This window comes from Sprattus sprattus (genome assembly GCF_963457725.1).
Source record: "Sprattus sprattus genome assembly, chromosome: 17".
Lineage (NCBI taxonomy): Eukaryota > Metazoa > Chordata > Actinopteri > Clupeiformes > Clupeidae > Sprattus > Sprattus sprattus.
Genome location: NC_137915.1, coordinates 4,484,388 through 4,502,609, shown reverse-complemented (window position 1 = coordinate 4,502,609; position 18,222 = coordinate 4,484,388). Strand labels below are relative to the sequence as shown.

General features: G+C 45.0%; 2 protein-coding genes across 4 annotated transcripts in view; both read right to left on the bottom strand.

Moving 5' to 3' along the window:
- Positions 1 to 391: 391 nt before the first annotated feature.
- On the bottom strand, positions 392 to 2,203 carry LOC308378454 (E3 ubiquitin/ISG15 ligase TRIM25-like; the record flags this gene model as incomplete). Its single annotated transcript, XM_080855386.1, has 4 exons — positions 392 to 448; positions 902 to 1,135; positions 1,214 to 1,309; positions 1,613 to 2,203. 4 exons carry the CDS (start codon positions 2,201 to 2,203, stop codon positions 413 to 415), a joined length of 957 nt encoding a protein of 318 aa, XP_080711512.1. The 3' UTR covers positions 392 to 412.
- A 1,624-nt stretch (positions 2,204 to 3,827) lies between these two features.
- dnajc13 (DnaJ heat shock protein family (Hsp40) member C13) overlaps positions 3,828 to 18,222 on the bottom strand; it is a 59,078-nt gene continuing 44,683 nt past the window's right edge. For 2 of the 3 annotated variants that reach the window (XM_080855689.1, XM_080855690.1), the window contains 16 exons: positions 17,507 to 17,911; positions 16,554 to 16,667; positions 15,685 to 15,801; positions 15,074 to 15,251; positions 14,634 to 14,725; positions 13,844 to 13,943; positions 13,487 to 13,561; positions 12,720 to 12,832; positions 10,494 to 10,663; positions 9,346 to 9,388; positions 8,960 to 9,133; positions 8,544 to 8,723; positions 8,159 to 8,299; positions 7,809 to 7,952; positions 7,085 to 7,184; positions 3,828 to 5,124 (listed from right to left, as the gene is read on the bottom strand). In XM_080855689.1, the coding sequence (XP_080711815.1) occupies positions 5,027 to 5,124; positions 7,085 to 7,184; positions 7,809 to 7,952; positions 8,159 to 8,299; positions 8,544 to 8,723; positions 8,960 to 9,133; positions 9,346 to 9,388; positions 10,494 to 10,663; positions 12,720 to 12,832; positions 13,487 to 13,561; positions 13,844 to 13,943; positions 14,634 to 14,725; positions 15,074 to 15,251; positions 15,685 to 15,801; positions 16,554 to 16,667; positions 17,507 to 17,911 (2,244 nt within the window). In that variant the 3' untranslated portion in view covers positions 3,828 to 5,026. Of the gene's footprint in view, positions 5,125 to 6,045; positions 6,151 to 7,084; positions 7,185 to 7,808; positions 7,953 to 8,158; positions 8,300 to 8,543; positions 8,724 to 8,959; positions 9,134 to 9,345; positions 9,389 to 10,493; positions 10,664 to 12,719; positions 12,833 to 13,486; positions 13,562 to 13,843; positions 13,944 to 14,633; positions 14,726 to 15,073; positions 15,252 to 15,684; positions 15,802 to 16,553; positions 16,668 to 17,506; positions 17,912 to 18,222 lie in introns of all 3 variants that reach the window. The other variant, XM_080855691.1, reaches the window with a different exon arrangement.

Genomic DNA, 18,222 nt, shown 5'->3' with positions numbered 1-18,222 from the left:
GATTATGTGCCCTACCAGAAAGAGCAGGGCACTATGTTCTCCTCTTGTATATGTGTGTTTGAATTTTGTATGTGTTTATGTTCTTGTGCATGCAGTACATACTGTATATGTGTACTTACATGCTAGGAAATCCTCTCTGGTCGTGGGCTCAGGCAGTGATAGAAAGCTAACAAGCTCTGCTGTAAAGACAAAAAGGACACCCATCAACAACCACAACTTTCTGGGTCACATCAACATTGTATTCAGAAGTGATGTTTTCAAAATCATGGTACTAATGCGTCTCATACCAGTTTTAGAAATGTCCTTTAGTCCCTGCTGGAGTGCATCCTCTAGTTTCCCCCTGAGCTGAGAAAGTCTTTCTTTTACTTCATCAAAAGACAGATCTGTGTGGGCCGTGTGTCTGGGTGAGTTGTCAGGACCAGAGGAGGAACAGGAGAGACTGGAAACTCTAAATGAGACAGAAAATGAGCCAAATGCAATTTAACAAACATAAACTTTCCTCCAGGCCCTACTGGAGCATTGTGGCCCAGACCAAGGTATCCAGTGCCCTGCATCATACATTTATAAACCTGACTTGGTGTGAAAATAAGGTCCAGCTCCACTCTGGTCCTAGTCAGATCGAATCGAATGCAATGGGCACTGATTTTAGAGGTTATGAATGTTTATAATATTTAAAATTATAAATCACAATGTTTCTAGACAGGCCTTGTATAAATAAAGAACAGTGCCTTGGTTATCTTTTCTTCTCTATTATGTTAACCTCATTACTAAAGAGCACCTGAATAGGGAACTGATGTTTTGACTGACAGGTAGAGCGGTCTTAACAGTGACTTTTTACAAAACTGCATAAATAAACTAATCTCTTCTGTGATAATGCATCATATCTGAGTAGTGACAGTACCTGAAGGAAACAAATGTGGTTGTCAGTGTGTGAAAGCTGCTTCAGCTCTGCATCTCTCTTCTTCAGCTCAGCAATCTCCTGCTCCAGTTTCTCCATGAGTTCTTCAGTTCGACACACCTCAGCCCTCTCCTGATCTCTGATCAGTTCTCTCACCTCAGAGCGTCTTCTCTCAATAGAGCAGATCATTTCAATAAAGATCCTCTCACTGTCCTCCACTGCTGCCCGTGCAGAACTCTGTTTGGACATGAGACAAGACACAAGACATTAATTGCTTCAGCAGTCTTGTTATTTCCTCTGGTTGATACAACTCACCTGAAGAGTTTTCACAGCCTGTCTCAGGTTCTGCAGTTCATTCTCTTTTTCCTGGATTATATGTCTGGATATTCTCTGAGTATCACCCAACAGTTTCTGTGAACAGGTAAATCTATTAGAGTTGTGTATTTAACATATTGAAAGAATAAACAATATCATGTTTTAGTACTTCTTAATTCACTTAAATGATTAAACACGTTAGAAGTCATCAACAGTTTGACTATTTTCATTTTACCATAACCATGAACCCTAAAGATTGAAATAAATAAATAAGTCTGAGGAACAAAAACTGAGAATAAAGTCAGAGAATGCTGTTATTTACATTCACGTGTTTATCAGTGCAAAATAACACATTTTAGCAGGAAGGCCTTACTGGAGTACTGGATAAGCAAGTCTCACCTGTTTCCTAGTTCTCTCTGCTGCGACTGAAACTGTTTTATGTCCATTATGTTCCTCAATGACACACAGCACACAAATGCACCTCTCATCCGTGCGACAGAAGACCTCTAGTAGTTTATCATGATGAGAGCAGATCAGATCTTCTAGTTTACCAGCAGCTTCAATCACTTTGTGTTTCTTCCCTGGATCGAGATTATTATGATCTCTGAAGTGAGTTTCACAGTAAGAGGCCAGACACACCAGACAGGACTTGACTGCCTTTCGTTTTCTCCCAATGCAGACGTCACACTCCACATCTCCAGGTCCAGCATAACAGTGAGCAGCTGGAGCAGCCTGGAGTCCCACAATCCTCAGCTTCTCCACCACCTCAGCCAGCATGGTGTTTCTGCCCAGAACTGGCCTTGGTGTGATGGTCTGTCTGCACTGTGGACAGCTGTGGATTCCCTTGAGATCTTCCTGATCCCAGCAGCTCTTGATACAATCCATACAGAAACTGTGTCCACAAGGAATAGTCACCGGATCCTTCAGTAGATCAAGACAGATTGGACAGCTAAACTGGTCTTGACTCCATAAAACACTGGCCTCTGCCATTTTGGGTTACTCTCTGTCTGTCTGTGTATTTTGTCCTCTCTCTCCGTTCCTGGCGTTTACTGTTGTAATCTCTTCCTGAAAGTCAAGTTAGAGGCAGAATTCACTCAAACGTAATGTTAGCTTACTACACAGTTTTTTTTACAATGCGTTCATCGCGCGATAAATAACGCGTTAAACTGACAGCACTAATATTTTCATAAATAAAACACAACACAATGTCTTCCTTTATGTCAAAATGTAAGGACAATTATCAAGAAATACACATTCTTGTAATTCTAAAAAAATGAATAACAAAGAAATTATACATAGCAAGCCATGCATTAAGTCTCTTGATGCTTAAGAATATAATGAGGTTGAACAAAGGAGGGCCCAAAAAGTAGGCCTTCAAACAATATCCAGCCCTGGTTAAGCAACAAACTAAAAGATTGGTCTCACCCAAAAATAAACTCCTCTCCTCTTCCAAAAAAAGATCTAAAAATCAAAGTACAGATTATTCCAATGATCCCCAAACAGGCAAGGAAGAGAGGATACATTCCATAAGCTGGCCACAGGTTACTTACAGAAATTCGCCAGTTTATGTTTTTTGACACATGCAATGGCTTCTCCACCTGCTAGGAAAGTCTTCCAGGTGTCCCACACATGCTCATCTTTCCTGCTTCCTCAGATGTGCTTTTTATGACAACTTAAAAGTCCCACTTCCTGTTACAATCAGTTAAACGTCACCATTTAACAGCAACTTATAAGTAAAGAGTAGATTTCCCTTTAGGACTTTATCTAGACTCCCTCACTTCTACCTCAACAGTTTAACGTACACTTTCTTGCTCAAATGCTTGTTGTGCAGTTGCCATCCTTACATCATAGAGAAGATCAATTAAAAAAAAAGACTCTCCCAGTTTTGTGGTGGTTGCACAACTTTTTTAACATTTAGCAATTTAGCAGAGGCTTTTATCCAAAATGACGTACAAAGGAGAAAACAATTAAGCTACGAGCAACTGATGATTTACAACAGATGATGGTGTTTGGATAATTTGAATAGTCCTTTTAATAGTCCAGTGATTTTTAAGTAACACTATGCAACAATTTCACAATTTTTGAGGTATGGTTTTATAGGCAACTAGTTTCGGTTCCATCCTCAAAATTATTCCATCCTTAAATTATAATTGATAGCATATGGTCATGTGAAGGACAGATAAACACCTGTGTCTTTCCCACTAGCCATCAAGGATATGCCCTATGTCGTTCTGTATACCGGGCTGGAATACCCTGCAAAAATGCTTTCACAGCATGACATTGCCAGCTATACTGCCAAAAGACACTAGTTAGTGTGTTGGCAAGCTTCTATGCAGTGTCAACTGGGCTGTTGGTGGTGTTTGCATGCCTTTTAGGTAGTTAGCTTGCTAGTTTTAGAAACAGTATCCCTTATTGCTGCTTTGACAACCATTTGTAAACCATTTGAGCTGTATTTTAACTCAAAATAGCCAACATAAGAAAGTCCATTTGTCAGTTTCAACAGATAATAATCATAAAATTAAAATAATGTAAATCAATAAATAATGATCAACACAGCTTACGACAGAGTGGTGTAGACTTGAAATGAAAACAGCACATTGTGAGTTCCCTTTTATTTTTAAAATTTTATGTACAAGTGCGACTGATTTATTTTTTCTTTTTTAATGTACATTCAATATAGAAAGTTTATATACGGCATATTACATAGAACACCTCACAAATTGCACTAGTCATTAAGAGATCAGTCATCAGTCATTCACTCATCCTCAAGAGGTCCACGAGAGGGCATAAATATTCTAGTGCTTTTTGCGTCCTGGAGAGAGAAAAGAGCAAAGAAAAGAAAAAATCATTATGAAGAAGGAAAGGGAGAGTGATGGGGACAAGTTCACAATTAGAATCAGGTGAGATTGAGATGTGAGACCACTGTCTATGGGCCGCCTGCGTTTAGAGCAGCTGTCCGAGTGAGCGCGGCGCCATCTTGAGGGGAAAGGGCACAATGACGCATCCCTTCATTACACAGGCTCCTTCTTTTTGTTCTTCCCAGCTTTCTTTAAACCACATTCACACAACACTATAAAACAAGGTCTTTAAAAAAAAAAAATCGTGAGAAACAATAATCATGGGACAGGTCCGTAGAGGACTGAAAGCTTGTGGAAAAGTCTCAGGGATGAGATATGTGGCTCCTGTCCAGTGGTCAAGTTGGTGACAAGGGGGGCTGTCCTTTTGGAGGGAGAGGAGAGGGCAGAAGAGTGGAGAAACAGACATGATAATGATTCTCAGTCTTTTCCTGGCCTTGTTTCCACGCACAGAAACCAAAACCCAATTGTAAAAAATATACTCATACAAAAGTAAACTATTTTCCTTCCAGAGAGAAAAAAAACAAAAACATGAAGAGTTCAAGTAAATCATAAAACAAACAGACAAACAAAAGCAAAAGGAAGCTGACAAAATAAAGTTAAAACAAAGTTAAGTAATCACTGAAAAAGACCAGTGCTGTGTCTGGCGGCAGACATTTTGTGTGTGTGGGTGTGGGTGTGGTGGAGGACATTTTGAGGACATTTGGTGGGGTGGGCATCAACAGCACCATCTCCTTCCTCTGCTTTTCAGATTTTTATTTTATTTTTTTAAAGATTTCCACGATGTCTCTCCTCTCTTCCTCCTCCTCCTCTTCTTTGCTCAAGAGTTGAGGACAGAGCCTGTCTTTAAGTGTCACTTTGGAGGTGAGGTAAAGGGGGAGAGGGCGTCAGGCGGACCCCAAAGTGTCCATCTTGCAGGTTACAGTTGTGGTGGGAGCAGGGGGGTCTGGACGCGCGCTCAGCCCAGGTCTCCAATGTCGTTGTCCACCGGGGGGGGGACATTGGACATCACAGGGGCTCCACTGCCTGCGGTCAGGTAACCTGCCACACCGGGACCTGTGAACAGAAACCATCAAATGACCCATCAGCACACACTCTCTCACACACACACACACACACACAATCACACGCTCATATAATCACAATGATCCATCAGCACACACACTCACACACACACACACACACACACACACACACACACACACACACACACACACTCATATAATCACAATGATCCATCAGCGCACACACACACACACACACACACACACACACACACACACACACACACACAATCACACGCTCATATAATCACAATGATCCATCAGCACACACACTCACACACACACACACACACACACACACACACACACACACACACACACACACACACACACACACACACACACACACACACACACACACACACACACACACACACACACACACACACAATCACAAGCTCATATAATCACAATGATACATCCGCACACACAATCACACACACACTTGCACAATCACACGCTCATACACCCATACACTCAAACACTCACACACTCACACACTCACACACTCACACACTCACACACAATCCTACTGTGCTCAGGTCACAAGTACAGGCTGCCTTCTGTCCTGTCATGTTTGTTTGGAGAGTCAAGGGGATCACTCAGATCTCTCATGTCAGATTTACAATAGAGAATATGTAAACATCTGAGCAATGTGTTCAAAATGTGAAGTTGAAATGATGGAGGATGAAGTGTTTTACACAAACAACTAATCTGTGCCAGGGAGGAAGTGGAATGGCACTGAGGAGCTGTGATGAGGATCTGCCTCCTGTCGAGCGGATGCCCAGGGAACGGGTGAGAGTCGAGAGGTGTGCGGCACAACGGTGGAAAATGGGAAAACATGGAACATGGAACATGGAAAATGAGGAGGAAAAGGGGGAGCTAGAACAGAGGTGGGAAGGCTGAAGTGTACCTGTGTTAAAGTAAGACAGAGGAGGGCAATAACAGCCCAGAGTGCCCCACTACAGCCCACTCCGCAAGGGACTGCTGGAGGCCATGAGAGAGGGAGTAGACACACCTGAGGAGGAAGACGAGAGGAGAGGAGGAAGAGGAGGGAAATAGGGAGGAAAGAGGAGATAGAAATGTCCAAGAGAGGACGAGAGGAGAGGAGGAAGAGAAGGGAAATAGGGAGGAAAGAGGAGGATAGACAGAAAGTAAAGCAGAAGGAGTTGGAGAGGAAGAGAAGAGGAGTGTATAAGAGACAAGGAAAAGGGAAGGATCTGTACTTTAGGAGAAGCAGGTGCAAGCAAGACTGCATCAAAGCTAAGCAGAAGTATCACACGTGTTAAAGGGGTAGAACATGCCTCCTTTATGGTCAATGTTTTGGTATTCTGTAATTGTGTGTGTGTGTGTTTGCCGCCTGTTATCGCGTTGTCACAGCTAGGACATAAACAAATTCCCGCAACGAGAAGAATGCTGTTATCCTAAGGGCTCAGATACACATACGCGTTTTTGTAAAAACGCGACGCTAGGAAATGCATTGATTCCTATGGTACGGGGCGCTTTGCGTGAAAGCGCGCCGTACCATAGGAATCAATGTATTTCCTAGCGTCGCGTTTTTACAAAAACGCGTATGTGTATCTGAGCCCTAAGTGTGTTTTGTTTTATTCTCAAAATAGAACTTCTGCATTATGTGAGGCAGACACGTTGACTTCACTACTTATTGAGATATTTGAAATATGGAATGTTTAATGCCTTATCGCGCTGATGTGTCTAAGGCCGCCCGTGCCGGAGCATCATTTCGAAATATTTGGCCAGACCGACCCGGCCCGCCGGGTTACAACTGGCCCAGGTCGGGTTTCCATCCTCTGATGTGTGTGTGTGTGTGTGTGTGTGTGTGTGTGTGGATGCTAGAAGACTTAATGAAAACACACACACACACTAGTAGTGGGCTGCTCCACAACAAGCACACACTAGTGCACAAACACAGTAAGTAGTGTGTGTATCTGTACCTGTCAGGTATCCAGCAGCCTGTGACTCTGAGATGAAGAGGTCGTGTTTCTGGTCTTTGAAGGCACTCCACACAGTGGAACGAGAAAGGATATCATTCACCTGCAAAACAGATTAGTATAGGGATGCACGTTACTGGGTCATCACAAACGGTACTCTTTACATCATGTTATCATAGTTGTCTATGCGTGTGTGTGTGTGTGTGTGTGTGTGTGTGTGTGTGTGTGTGTGTGTGTGTGTGTGTGTGTTCTTGCATCCTTTGCAATTGAATTGAGGATGCTTAAGTATTGCGTGTGGGTTGGGTACCTGGTCTCCATATTGTATATATATGTCTCAAAACATGGCCATATAAGTATTGGAATGCATGTTACTGGGTCATCACAAACGGTACTATTTACATCATGTGATCATAGTTGTCTATGTGTGTGTGTGTGTGTGTGTGTGTGTGTGTGTGTGTGTGTGTGTTCTTGCATCCTTTGCAATGGAATTGAGGATGCTTAAGTATTGTGTGTGGGTTGGGTACCTGGTCTCCATATTGTATATATATGTCTCAAAACATGGCCATATTAGTATTTGGATGCATGTTACTGGGTAATCACAAACGGTACTCTATACATCATGTTATCATAGTTTTCTATGTGTGTGTGTGTGTGTGTGTGTGTGTGTTGTTGCATCCATGGCAGTGGAATTGAGGATGCTTTAGTATCGTGTGTGTGTGTTGGGTACCTGGTCTCCATATTGGAGGCTACGGGTCATGGACTTGAGGGCCTTGACGATTTGGGCTTTAATGGCGGCGGGGTTGTCCAGAGTCTCCAGCCCAATCCCTTCCAGCAGACGCAACAGGTAGGGCACCAGTTCCACCCGCAAGGCCTGTTCACACACACACAAAAACACACACACACACACACACACACACACACACACACACACACACACACACACACACACACACACACACACACACACACACACACACACACACACACACACACAAAGTTGAGTTCATATCCGAAACAATAATGATGTCTGGAACACACATATGTGATAGAATGTGAGTGTGAGTGTGTGTGTATTACCTGAGCCACGAGGTCAGTCTGTTCTCTCTGGAACATGCGGTTGAGGGCCTCACAGGCCAGACCGGCCATGTCAGCCCGCGCCTTCATCCCACTCATCAGAGGACCAATCGTCTCCAGAGCTGACATGGAGCGCACACACAACTATAGGAGAGAACACACACACACACACACACACACACACACACACACACACACACACACACACACACACACACAGGCACAACAAGGCCATGTTCATATAAAAGTTCAATGTAAACTAGTTATTACTAGGTGAGCATCAATGTGTGAGCATGTGTGAGAGTAAAAGACAAGTATGTGTGTGTGTGTGTGTGTGTGTGAGAGGGATATAGAGCATAAGTATGTCTAGGCATGTGTGTGTAAATACCTCGTTGTCAGAGAGCACGTGTATGAGGCGAATGGAGCTCTTGGGTACGGTGTTGTTCTTGTGGTTGAGTGCAGCCAGGATCCGTGGCAGGTGACCCAGAGGAGGCACCTGATCAGCCAGCTGCGTCTGCGTGCTGAATAAACACACCGCTGCCGTGGTTACCGTCTCCAAGGCCTCGCCCTAGGAAAGGAGGGAACAGAAAAAAGAAATCGATACTTTCTATCAAAAGAAGTCTGTGTATGTGAGCATCTTTGTGTGTGTGTGTGTGTGTGTGTGTGTGTGTGTGTGTATAAATGAGCATCTTTGTGTGTGTGTGTGTGTATATGAGCATCTTTGTGTGTGTGTGTGTGTGTGTGAGTGTGTGTGTGTGTGTATATAAATTAGCATCTTTGTGTGTGTGTGTGTGTGTGTCTTACGTTGGGGTTGTTCTTCTCCAGGAGTTCGGTGAGGGTCTCCAGTAGCGACACCAGGAAGTCTCTGGGCTTGCGCAGCACCCAGCCCGGCTGAGCGATGAAGATTCTGAGGTAGACTCCTCCCACCTCCAGCTCCCCCTGCCCCGCTGCGTAAGGCACCGTGAAGTCCTCCGGCAGCTACACACACACACACACACACACACACACACACAGACGCACACACACACACACACACCCACACACACACGGACACACACGCACACGCACACGCACACACACAAACGCACACGCAATTTCACACGCAAACAATGCTTCTATTATTATCTATTACACTGTAATTGAAGTCACCCAATGTACTCCCATGTTGAAGAGACGAAGAGCAAACATACCCTCCAGTTGACATCTGGGTTATCTTTCTGCTGTCTAAAGTGCCTGAGGAGAAATCAGAAGAGGGCATGCTTAAACACAAATCAAACAAGACTAAGAACATAATAACATTGGAGAAGGACCTTACTACAACATCTCAAGCATCATGTTATTATTAATTATCTGAATAGAATTAGTGTGTGTCTGTGTGAAATCATCCAATCATCACCAGCATGCTGAATTTAACTTAAGCTCTACAGCAATACTCCCAAGAAACTGAAACAGACATGTAGTATGATAACAAAAAACTATTCGTACAGGACATCAACGTTGTTCCATTCAGTACAAAACTGCCAGGGTGAATGACATCAGCCGACAGCACTGACTACACAACGAAGGAGAAGGGGGAAAAAACAACAAAACAAACAAGCGAAAAAAACTGTTCATACGGAGCTCTAAGCTTGTTAAACACTCAAGACTCGTTTTAGAGTCAATAAACATAAATATGGTCCCAAACCATGGAAATCAGATTCAATTAACATAAATATGGTCCCAAGCTATTGAAATCAGAGTTGATGGACATAAATATGGTCCCAAGCCATTGAAATCATAGTAGTTCATCCATAGGCAAAAACTAAAGATGACACTAAACGTGAACCAAACCAACAATGTTGGGACTCACTATACACAATTAGATTAGAAATACATTTGGAAATTAAATTAATAAAATGATGTTCAGAATGTGTGTGTTGAAAGAACGGAGTTTGTACTTGGTGTAAGGATAAGAGATTAAGGTAGTCGAGTGGATATAATCTAATTGGAGTTAAAACAACGGAGTATAGGGGAATGTGGGAGGTGCAAAAAGACTTCAGGAAATAGAAGCCCAGCACACAATCCAGCCAGGGGGAATCAGAAAAAATCATTTATTTTCCAAACCAGCCAGAAGTCCTTTTCCAGTTCAACAGGCTATCGATTTGTTCAGGATTCTTGTAGGCTGTGTGGCTTCGTAACTACCATCTTCTTATCTACTGCTCTGAAGAGAAACTCTCACTGCTCACTCCTCTACCATCTACAAAAAAAACGTCCCACTGCCTCGCTGACTTTCCATGCTATTTTTGGGAGCAGTTATTTGCTACAAGTTGGAAGATTTAAAAGGGTGTGTGTGTCTTACTCTAGCATCATCTCTCTGATAGTGGTGGAGACAGTCTCGCGTGAGCCGTCATTCCAGATGAGCTCGGGATTCTCGTGCGTCCCCTCGAAGATGTGCACGGCAGCCTCAGCGTTGTCCCGCATCGCGTCCATGAACACCCCCGGCAGGAACCGCATCAGGGTCAGGCGCACCTGAGACGGGAACGAGGGAGAGAGAAAGACAGAGAGAGAGAGAGAGAGAGAGAGAAAAGAAAAACAAGAAAGAAGGAAGCACATGAAAGAGTTAAAAATCTGGGGCCGTATTCACAAAGAATCTTAGGGCTAAAAGTAGCTCATAAGTGGCGAATTTAGGAGAAACTCCTAAAAATAATGGGCGTGTCAGTCTTAAATGTAGGACTCCTATTTTTTTTTACTAAGAGCAATTCACAAAATATTTTATCCCTAAAAGTAGCACCTAAGTCTAGGACAGCTTAAAACTCCTCATGAGGACTCCTAAGTCACTAAGACCTATTCACAAAAAGTCTTAAAATGGCTGAAGCCAGACGTAACGTGTTGGAGACAATGAACGACTCTGAATTGTTGAGAAGATATCGTTTAAACCGTGAAGGCATCAACATTTTACTAGAATTAGTGCGGGATGCAATCACGTCTCCAACTATCCGAAACAACCCAATCAGTCCGGAAGTTAAATGTTTGATAACATTAAGATTTTTGGCTACGGGGAAAATGCAACTTTGCAACGCAGACGACTTCAGAATATCGCAATCACCGCACTCTGTAGACCACAATTTGTACAACAGTTTATCCGGTTCCCTTTGGACAATCGGCTACTTCAAAGGATCAAGGTCAATTTCATGGCGTTTGCAGGAATGCCCGGTGTAGTGGGTGCCATCGATGGAACACACATTAAAATAATTGCTCCATCCAGAGATGAGGACGTCTTTGTAAACCGCAAAAAGGTACATTCAATTAATACACAGATAGTGTTTGATCCAAATTTCACAATCATGGATATTGTTGCGAAGTGGCCTGGATCTACTCACGATTCGCGCAGTTTAATGGAGAGCGCGGTCTGCGCCAGCTTTTTGAGCGGCACCATGTACCTGCTGGATGCCACTTGGGTGACGTGACAGTGGCCATCCATGCAAGACATGGCTTTTGACACCCTTCCTCAATCCACAACCGGGAGCACAGTTGAACTACAACATGCAAGTATACGCATGAGGCCTATTTTGGTGACACAATACCTGTAGCCGCGACGGCTCTTTTAAAGTCCACTCCGCAATCTCCATCCTACATTGTGACTGGAGCGCATACCACCGCTTCTCGCAGTCATCGACAGAGCGACACACGGCAGGGAATGAAGCATTTATGTTAACACATATATCCTCCCATGCCTCACGCATAGTTTGCAGGGTGCTTTAATTATTACTTCTTTGATTTCATGCAATTTCCGTGTTTTTTTCGGCAATTTCTCTTTCTCTTAACGTGCAAAGCGTCATTCTCGTTGGATGCACAAACTTGTCATCATGCGTGTGCATTCTGCTAAGTGCACTGTCCATAACTATTTAATATGACTTAATTTGAAGCCTAGGTTATTCTCTTATTTTCTGTTTATTTAGTGGGATCGTTAGGGGGATGTTAGGACTGAGTTTTTAATGAGAGAGCCTGTCAACAACCAATCACCGTCCTCACCCCTTCTAAACTCGTGCATGAGAAGCGACGTCATCCATAGCAACGGAGTTTTTATCTTAAGCTTAGGAGTTGGTATTATCCTTAGTATGAGTAGGTCTCAGAGCCGTTGTGAATCACTTTTAAGAAATTACTCCTACGTAAAAGGTTTTAGCGCGAGTTAGGAGCACTCCTAGTGGTAAGATAAAAGGCTTTGTGAATACGGCCCCTGAAGAATTAAAGTACTTTTAGTGCTCATGCAAGTCTTACACTACAACATGACCATGGAACTGCAGGACAAAGGGGTTTGATGTCTAATGAACATCCTTCGAGTTTCATGACTTTTACAAGACATCAACAACCATCAAATCTTTCAGAAATAACACTGGATAAACAGTCCCACAAACACCCCCAACAACATTGCTGACTTTGGTACAGTCCCACAAACACCCCCATCAACATTGCTGACTTTGGTAAAGTCCCACAAACACCCCCATCAACATTGCTGACTTTGGTACAGTCCCACAAACACCCCCCTCAACATTGCTGACGTTGGTACAGTCCGGCCCTTACTGACCTTTGGTCCCACCAGCTTGTCTGAGGTCATCTTGGAGAAGAGCTCGGCCGTCTGCGAGCGCACCTGTGGGTGGGTGGAGTTACAGAAGAGGTCCAGCAGGTAGATGAGCGCACCTGAGGAGAGAAGAAAGAGATGAACACAGTGTGAATACATAAAGGCAGGAAGAGAAGAGAAGAGAAGAGAAGAGAAGAGAAGAGAAGAGAAGAGAAGAGAAGAGAGGAGAGGAGAGGAGAGGAGAGGAGAGGAGAGGAGAGGAGAGAAGAGGAGAGGAGAGAAGAGGAGAAGAGAGGAGAGGAGAGGAGAGGAGAGAACAGTGTGAATACATAAAGGCAGGAAGAGAGGAAGAGAGAAACAATGGGAGAGGAGAGGAGAGGAGAGGAGAGAAGAGGAGAGGAGAGAAGAGGAGAAGAGAGGAGAGGAGAGGAGAGGAGAGAACAGTGTGAATACATAAAGGCAGGAAGAGAGGAAGAGAGAAACAATGAGAATAGAGAAGAGAGGAGAGGAGAGGAGAGGAGAGAACAGTGTGAATACATAAAGGCGGGAAGAGAGGAAGAGAGAAACAAAGGGAGAGGAGAGGAGAGAAAAGGAGAGGAGAGAAGAGGAGAAGAGAGGAGAGGAGAGGACAGTGTGAATACATAAAGGCGGGAAGAGAGGAAGAGAGAAACAAAGGGAGAGGAGAGGAGAGGAGAGGAGAGAAGAGGAGAGGAGAGGAGAGGAGAGGAGAGGAGAGGAGAGGAGAGGAGAGGAGACGAGAGGAGGGAGCTCACCCTTGCCCATGGCCTCTTTGACAATCTTGGTGTTGGAGGTGAGGGCGTACAGGGTTTCCAGGACAAGCTGTCTGCCTAGAAAACAAATGGAATCACAGTAATTAATACTACTGTTACTCGTGGATGGTAACAGTAATGAGTACAGAGCAATGGCAAAGTCAAGACCGGCATCGCAAAGAGAGAGGGGGTGGATTTAACTTGACAGAGAGAATTCAAATAACACCAGGCAGATACACCTCTAAGTAGATTTAAATGTTGAAAACACAAACGCTTCATAGCTAACAAAGCTAATATAGCATAGCTCAGACCAACAGCACGTTCAGAAGTTAGCATGCTAAAGACAGAATTGGGTCTTACTGGAGGGTAGGGAGTGAAGCAGCACAAGCAGGTTGGACAGAACCAACGACTCTGCGATGTTGCCGACACAGTCCTGATTGGAGGTCACCGTGTTGATCACCTTCGGTGGGGAAAACAATGAGCACAGTTACATTTGACTGCATGAGTTAAGACCTTGATCAAAGTCAAACAGGCCTTTGTCCCCTAAGGGTTAAGACCTTACACACATTGACATTTGACTGCATGAGTTAAGACCTTACACGCATTGACATCTGACTGCATGAGTTAAGACCATGGGTTTGATCATTCCCGTGCAGTACACTAGCCAGATTGAACTCAGCCAGTGCAAAGATAAAAAAATACTGAAGAAGGTTAATAAGGAAAACAGGAACATGACAATACATTCTGACTGTTTACTTAATGCAAACCTGCCCGATAGGAGATTTGAAAGACTGCTCACATAGTGGGGCCCACAGTGAGTCATGTCCAGTGTGAGCAGATCAATGCCACACACACACACACACACACACACACACACACACAGTCAGTCATTTCCAGTGTGAGTAGATCAATGTCACACACACACACACACACACACACACACACACACACACACAGTCAGTCATTTCCAGTGTGAGCAGATCAATGCCACACACACACACACACACACACACACACACACAGTCAGTCATGTCCAGTGTGAGCAGATCAATGCCACACACACACACACACACACACACACACACACACACACACACACACACACACACACACAGTCAGTCATGTCCAGTGTGAGCAGATCAATGCCTACCTCCAGGGCCAGCTGCTGCACCTTGCCTGCCCCGTGCACCCGCAGCAGGGAGAAGAGCAGCTTGAAGTGGCCGATGCACTCGGTCTCTGAGCCTGTGTGGAGGGCAAACACAAGGTCAGACAACACTCCAAACCGCTTGCATTCCAGTCTCAACTACTCTTGAATGTACTTATAGTTCAGGATACAAGCCCCTCTGTCAAAACTTTTCCTGTTAGGTCATGTCATTAATGTAAACATGAGGTCCATGTATGGCTCCTATCTCCCCCAGATAACACAACACCACACCACACCACAACACAACACAACACAACACAACACAACACCACACAACCCAACACCACACAACCCAACACACATGCTCCCTGTAATAATCCCCACTAAACAAAATGACTGCTCCAGAGACCCCATTGTGTTCCGGTGGCGGTGACGGTGACGCTCACCAGGATTGTTCTTGATGACGTTCCTGAGGGCCTCCAGGGCCATCTCGGCCCAGCGCAGCCTCTGAACGTGCTGCTGCGACTCCACCTTGCTGGCCTGGGTCATGGCCAGTAGCGTGTACAGGTACTGGGCCTGGGAGCCCACGTAGTCCAGCAGGCTGGCTGCAAACGCCTTGGGGTACTGGAGGAGGGAGAACCATACAGGCCAGGGTTACACCAGGATGGAGTGAATGAATAATCAATCAATAATTCCTTTCTTCCTTTGTAGTTAATAATTGATTTCATAAATGTACAAGTTTTACTTATGCGTTTCAGAGTCATTAACAATCTGGAGAATGAAACAAGGTCAATCTTAAGACAATGCAAATGTAGCAAACTACATGACCTGCAATTCAATTTGGCTCCCGGGAAAAACATCAACTTAAAATAGTTTACATTAGCCTAACAAACACAGATGAAAAAGATAAGATCGTACTGGACTACTCAGGCACTTGACACACACACACACACACACACACACACACACACACACACACACACACACACACACACACACACACACACACACACACACACACACACACACACACACACACACACACACACACACTCACCTCCAGAGGGAAGGTCGGCTGCTCGTTGAAAACGCGAACAAAGATCTCCCCGACGATCAGCTCTTTGCCGTGATCATTGAACACAAACTCGGAACCAAAGCTCTTGTCACACTCGCCCTGCAAGAGAACAAAAAAAAAGTGTGAATGAATTATGGGATGGATGATGGAACAGTGTGAGCTAGCAGAATCAGAATCAGCTTTTATTGGCCAAGTTAGTTTGCACAAACAAGGAATTAGTCTTGGTGCAGTGGCTCTCAGTGTGCTTACACATATACACATATATACATCACAACACAAAACAATACAACAGACGTGAACGTGAACCACTTGGTGCTGAAGCGCAAACACAATGGATGGACCAAGAACAAACGGTGGACGGAGACCGACAGACTTTATGGACATACAGGGTACTGGGTGTGTTGGGTGTGAGTGTTGGGCGTGACCAGTGGTGTAGTAGTCCCTGGAGAAGTGGGTAGGCCTATACTCTTAATTTTTTTTAAGCAGCCCATACAGCACAGGATAAACGCCCTGTTTTGAGGAGTGGGTATCCGCAATGCTAACTGAAAAATAAGTGGGTATACTCCGTATACCTGCGTATACCCTGGGCTACACCACTGGGTGTGACAGAGTAAATGAGCGTCAGCGTGATGGGTGTGACGGAGTAAATGAGCGTCAGCGTGATGGGTGTGACAGGTTAAATGAGCATCAGCGTGATGGGTGTGACAGGTTAAATGAGCATCAGCGTGATGGGTGTGACAGGTTAAATGAGCATCAGCGTGATGGGTGTGACAGGTTAAATGAGCGTCAGCGTGACGGGTGTGATGGGGTAAATGAGCGTCAGCGTGATGGGTGTTTTCTCCGTCTCTCACCCTCTTGATGTTGCTCTCCTGCTGATCCATCAGGAACTCCAGCAGTTCTGCGCGTGTTCCGTTGTTCCAGATCAGGTATGGGTTCTCAGAGTTGCTGTTCAGCAGCTTCAGCACCTAGCACAACCATGGGAGCGGTCAGTAAGGGTGTTGAGTGAGTGAGTGTGTGTGTGTCTACACATGTGACATCTTTACTGAAAGCTTTTCAAATCACAGGAGCACAGGAGACTGAGGGGGGACTAGGGATGGGTATCGTTTAGGTTTCTTCCGATACCGGTACCTAAACGGTGCCTTGACTCTTGCATTCTCTCCCCCCTTTACACGCAATTGTTTTGTTGCATTTGCTGCACATTGCGATGTTTGAATCTTTTTGTGTTCGAAATACAGCCACACTTTTGACCGTTTACCTTACAGCATTTTCTTGGTTAAATTGATGGCTAGCTCTGTGAAATGCCGCCCGCTCTTTGCTGCCATAAGACTGTTGCTATGGAAAAACCACGTATCAAATGTTGTCGGTGTTGTTCTGGTGTGTCTGCAGGAACCAAAGCACTGAGTATCTCTCCATCTCTCTTCTCTCTCCATCTCTACTCTCTATCTTTATCTCTCTCCTCTCTCCCTATCTCCATCTCTCCTCTCCATCTCTCCTCTCCATCTCCATCTCCATCTCCATCTCCATCTCCATCTCCATCTCCATCTCCATCTCCATCTCCATCTCCATCTCCATCTCCATCTCCATCTCCATCTCCATCTCCATCTCCATCTCCATCTCCATCTCCATCTCCATCTCCATCTCCATCTCTATCTCTATCTCTATCTCTATCTCTATCTCTATCTCCATCTCTTCTCTCCTCTCTCCCTCTCACTCTCCCTCTCCCTCTCCCTCACTCTCTCCCTCACTCCATCTCTCTCCTCACCTCCCTCTCTTCCTCTCTCTCCCCTCCTCTCTTTCTCCTCACCTCTGCGGGAGCTCCAGTGGCCAGCTTGTTGGCGATGTAGGGCGTCAGCATGGCCGCCAGGCTCTTCCTGATGGTGGGGTTCTCCGGCGGCGTTCCTCCCGGGCCGTCCAGGCCGTTGGCCTGTCCCCCGGCGCCGCCCTCCTCGTGACCCCCTGCCATGCTGCCAAAGCCGCCGAGGCGGGCCAGGCCCACCAGGCTGAGCTTTGCCAGCCTATTGGCCACCTCCTGCTGGTTGGTGTCCTGGTTGGCCTGCACGCCGCTCTCCTCCAGCGTGTAGTCGTAGTTGAAGAGCGGCGGCAGCAGGTGCCATAGCACGCCGGCGTGGTACAGGTGCGTCTGCAGGAAGAAGTCCACGGCGAAGGAGCTGACGCACTGCACCGCCAGAGAGGCCAGCCGCGGCAGACCCTGAGGAGAGAGAGAAAGAACATTTACATTTAGTCATTTAGCTTACACTTTTGTCCAAAGCGACGTACAAGGGAGAGAACAATCAAGCTAAGAGCAATAAAACCTGGTGTTACAATAAATACTGCTATTTTTTTATTTTTCAAGAAAAAGAAGTGCGGGACTGTCACTGCTTAAGTGCAAGTTAAGCCAAGGTGCCAGTTAGGAAGGGAGGTGCTCTCTGAAGAGTTGGGTCAAGAAAAGAAAGGCAGACGGGAAGAAAAGAAAAATAATATGGAGGGGGAGGTTTAAAGAAGCATTATGCAACAATTGTA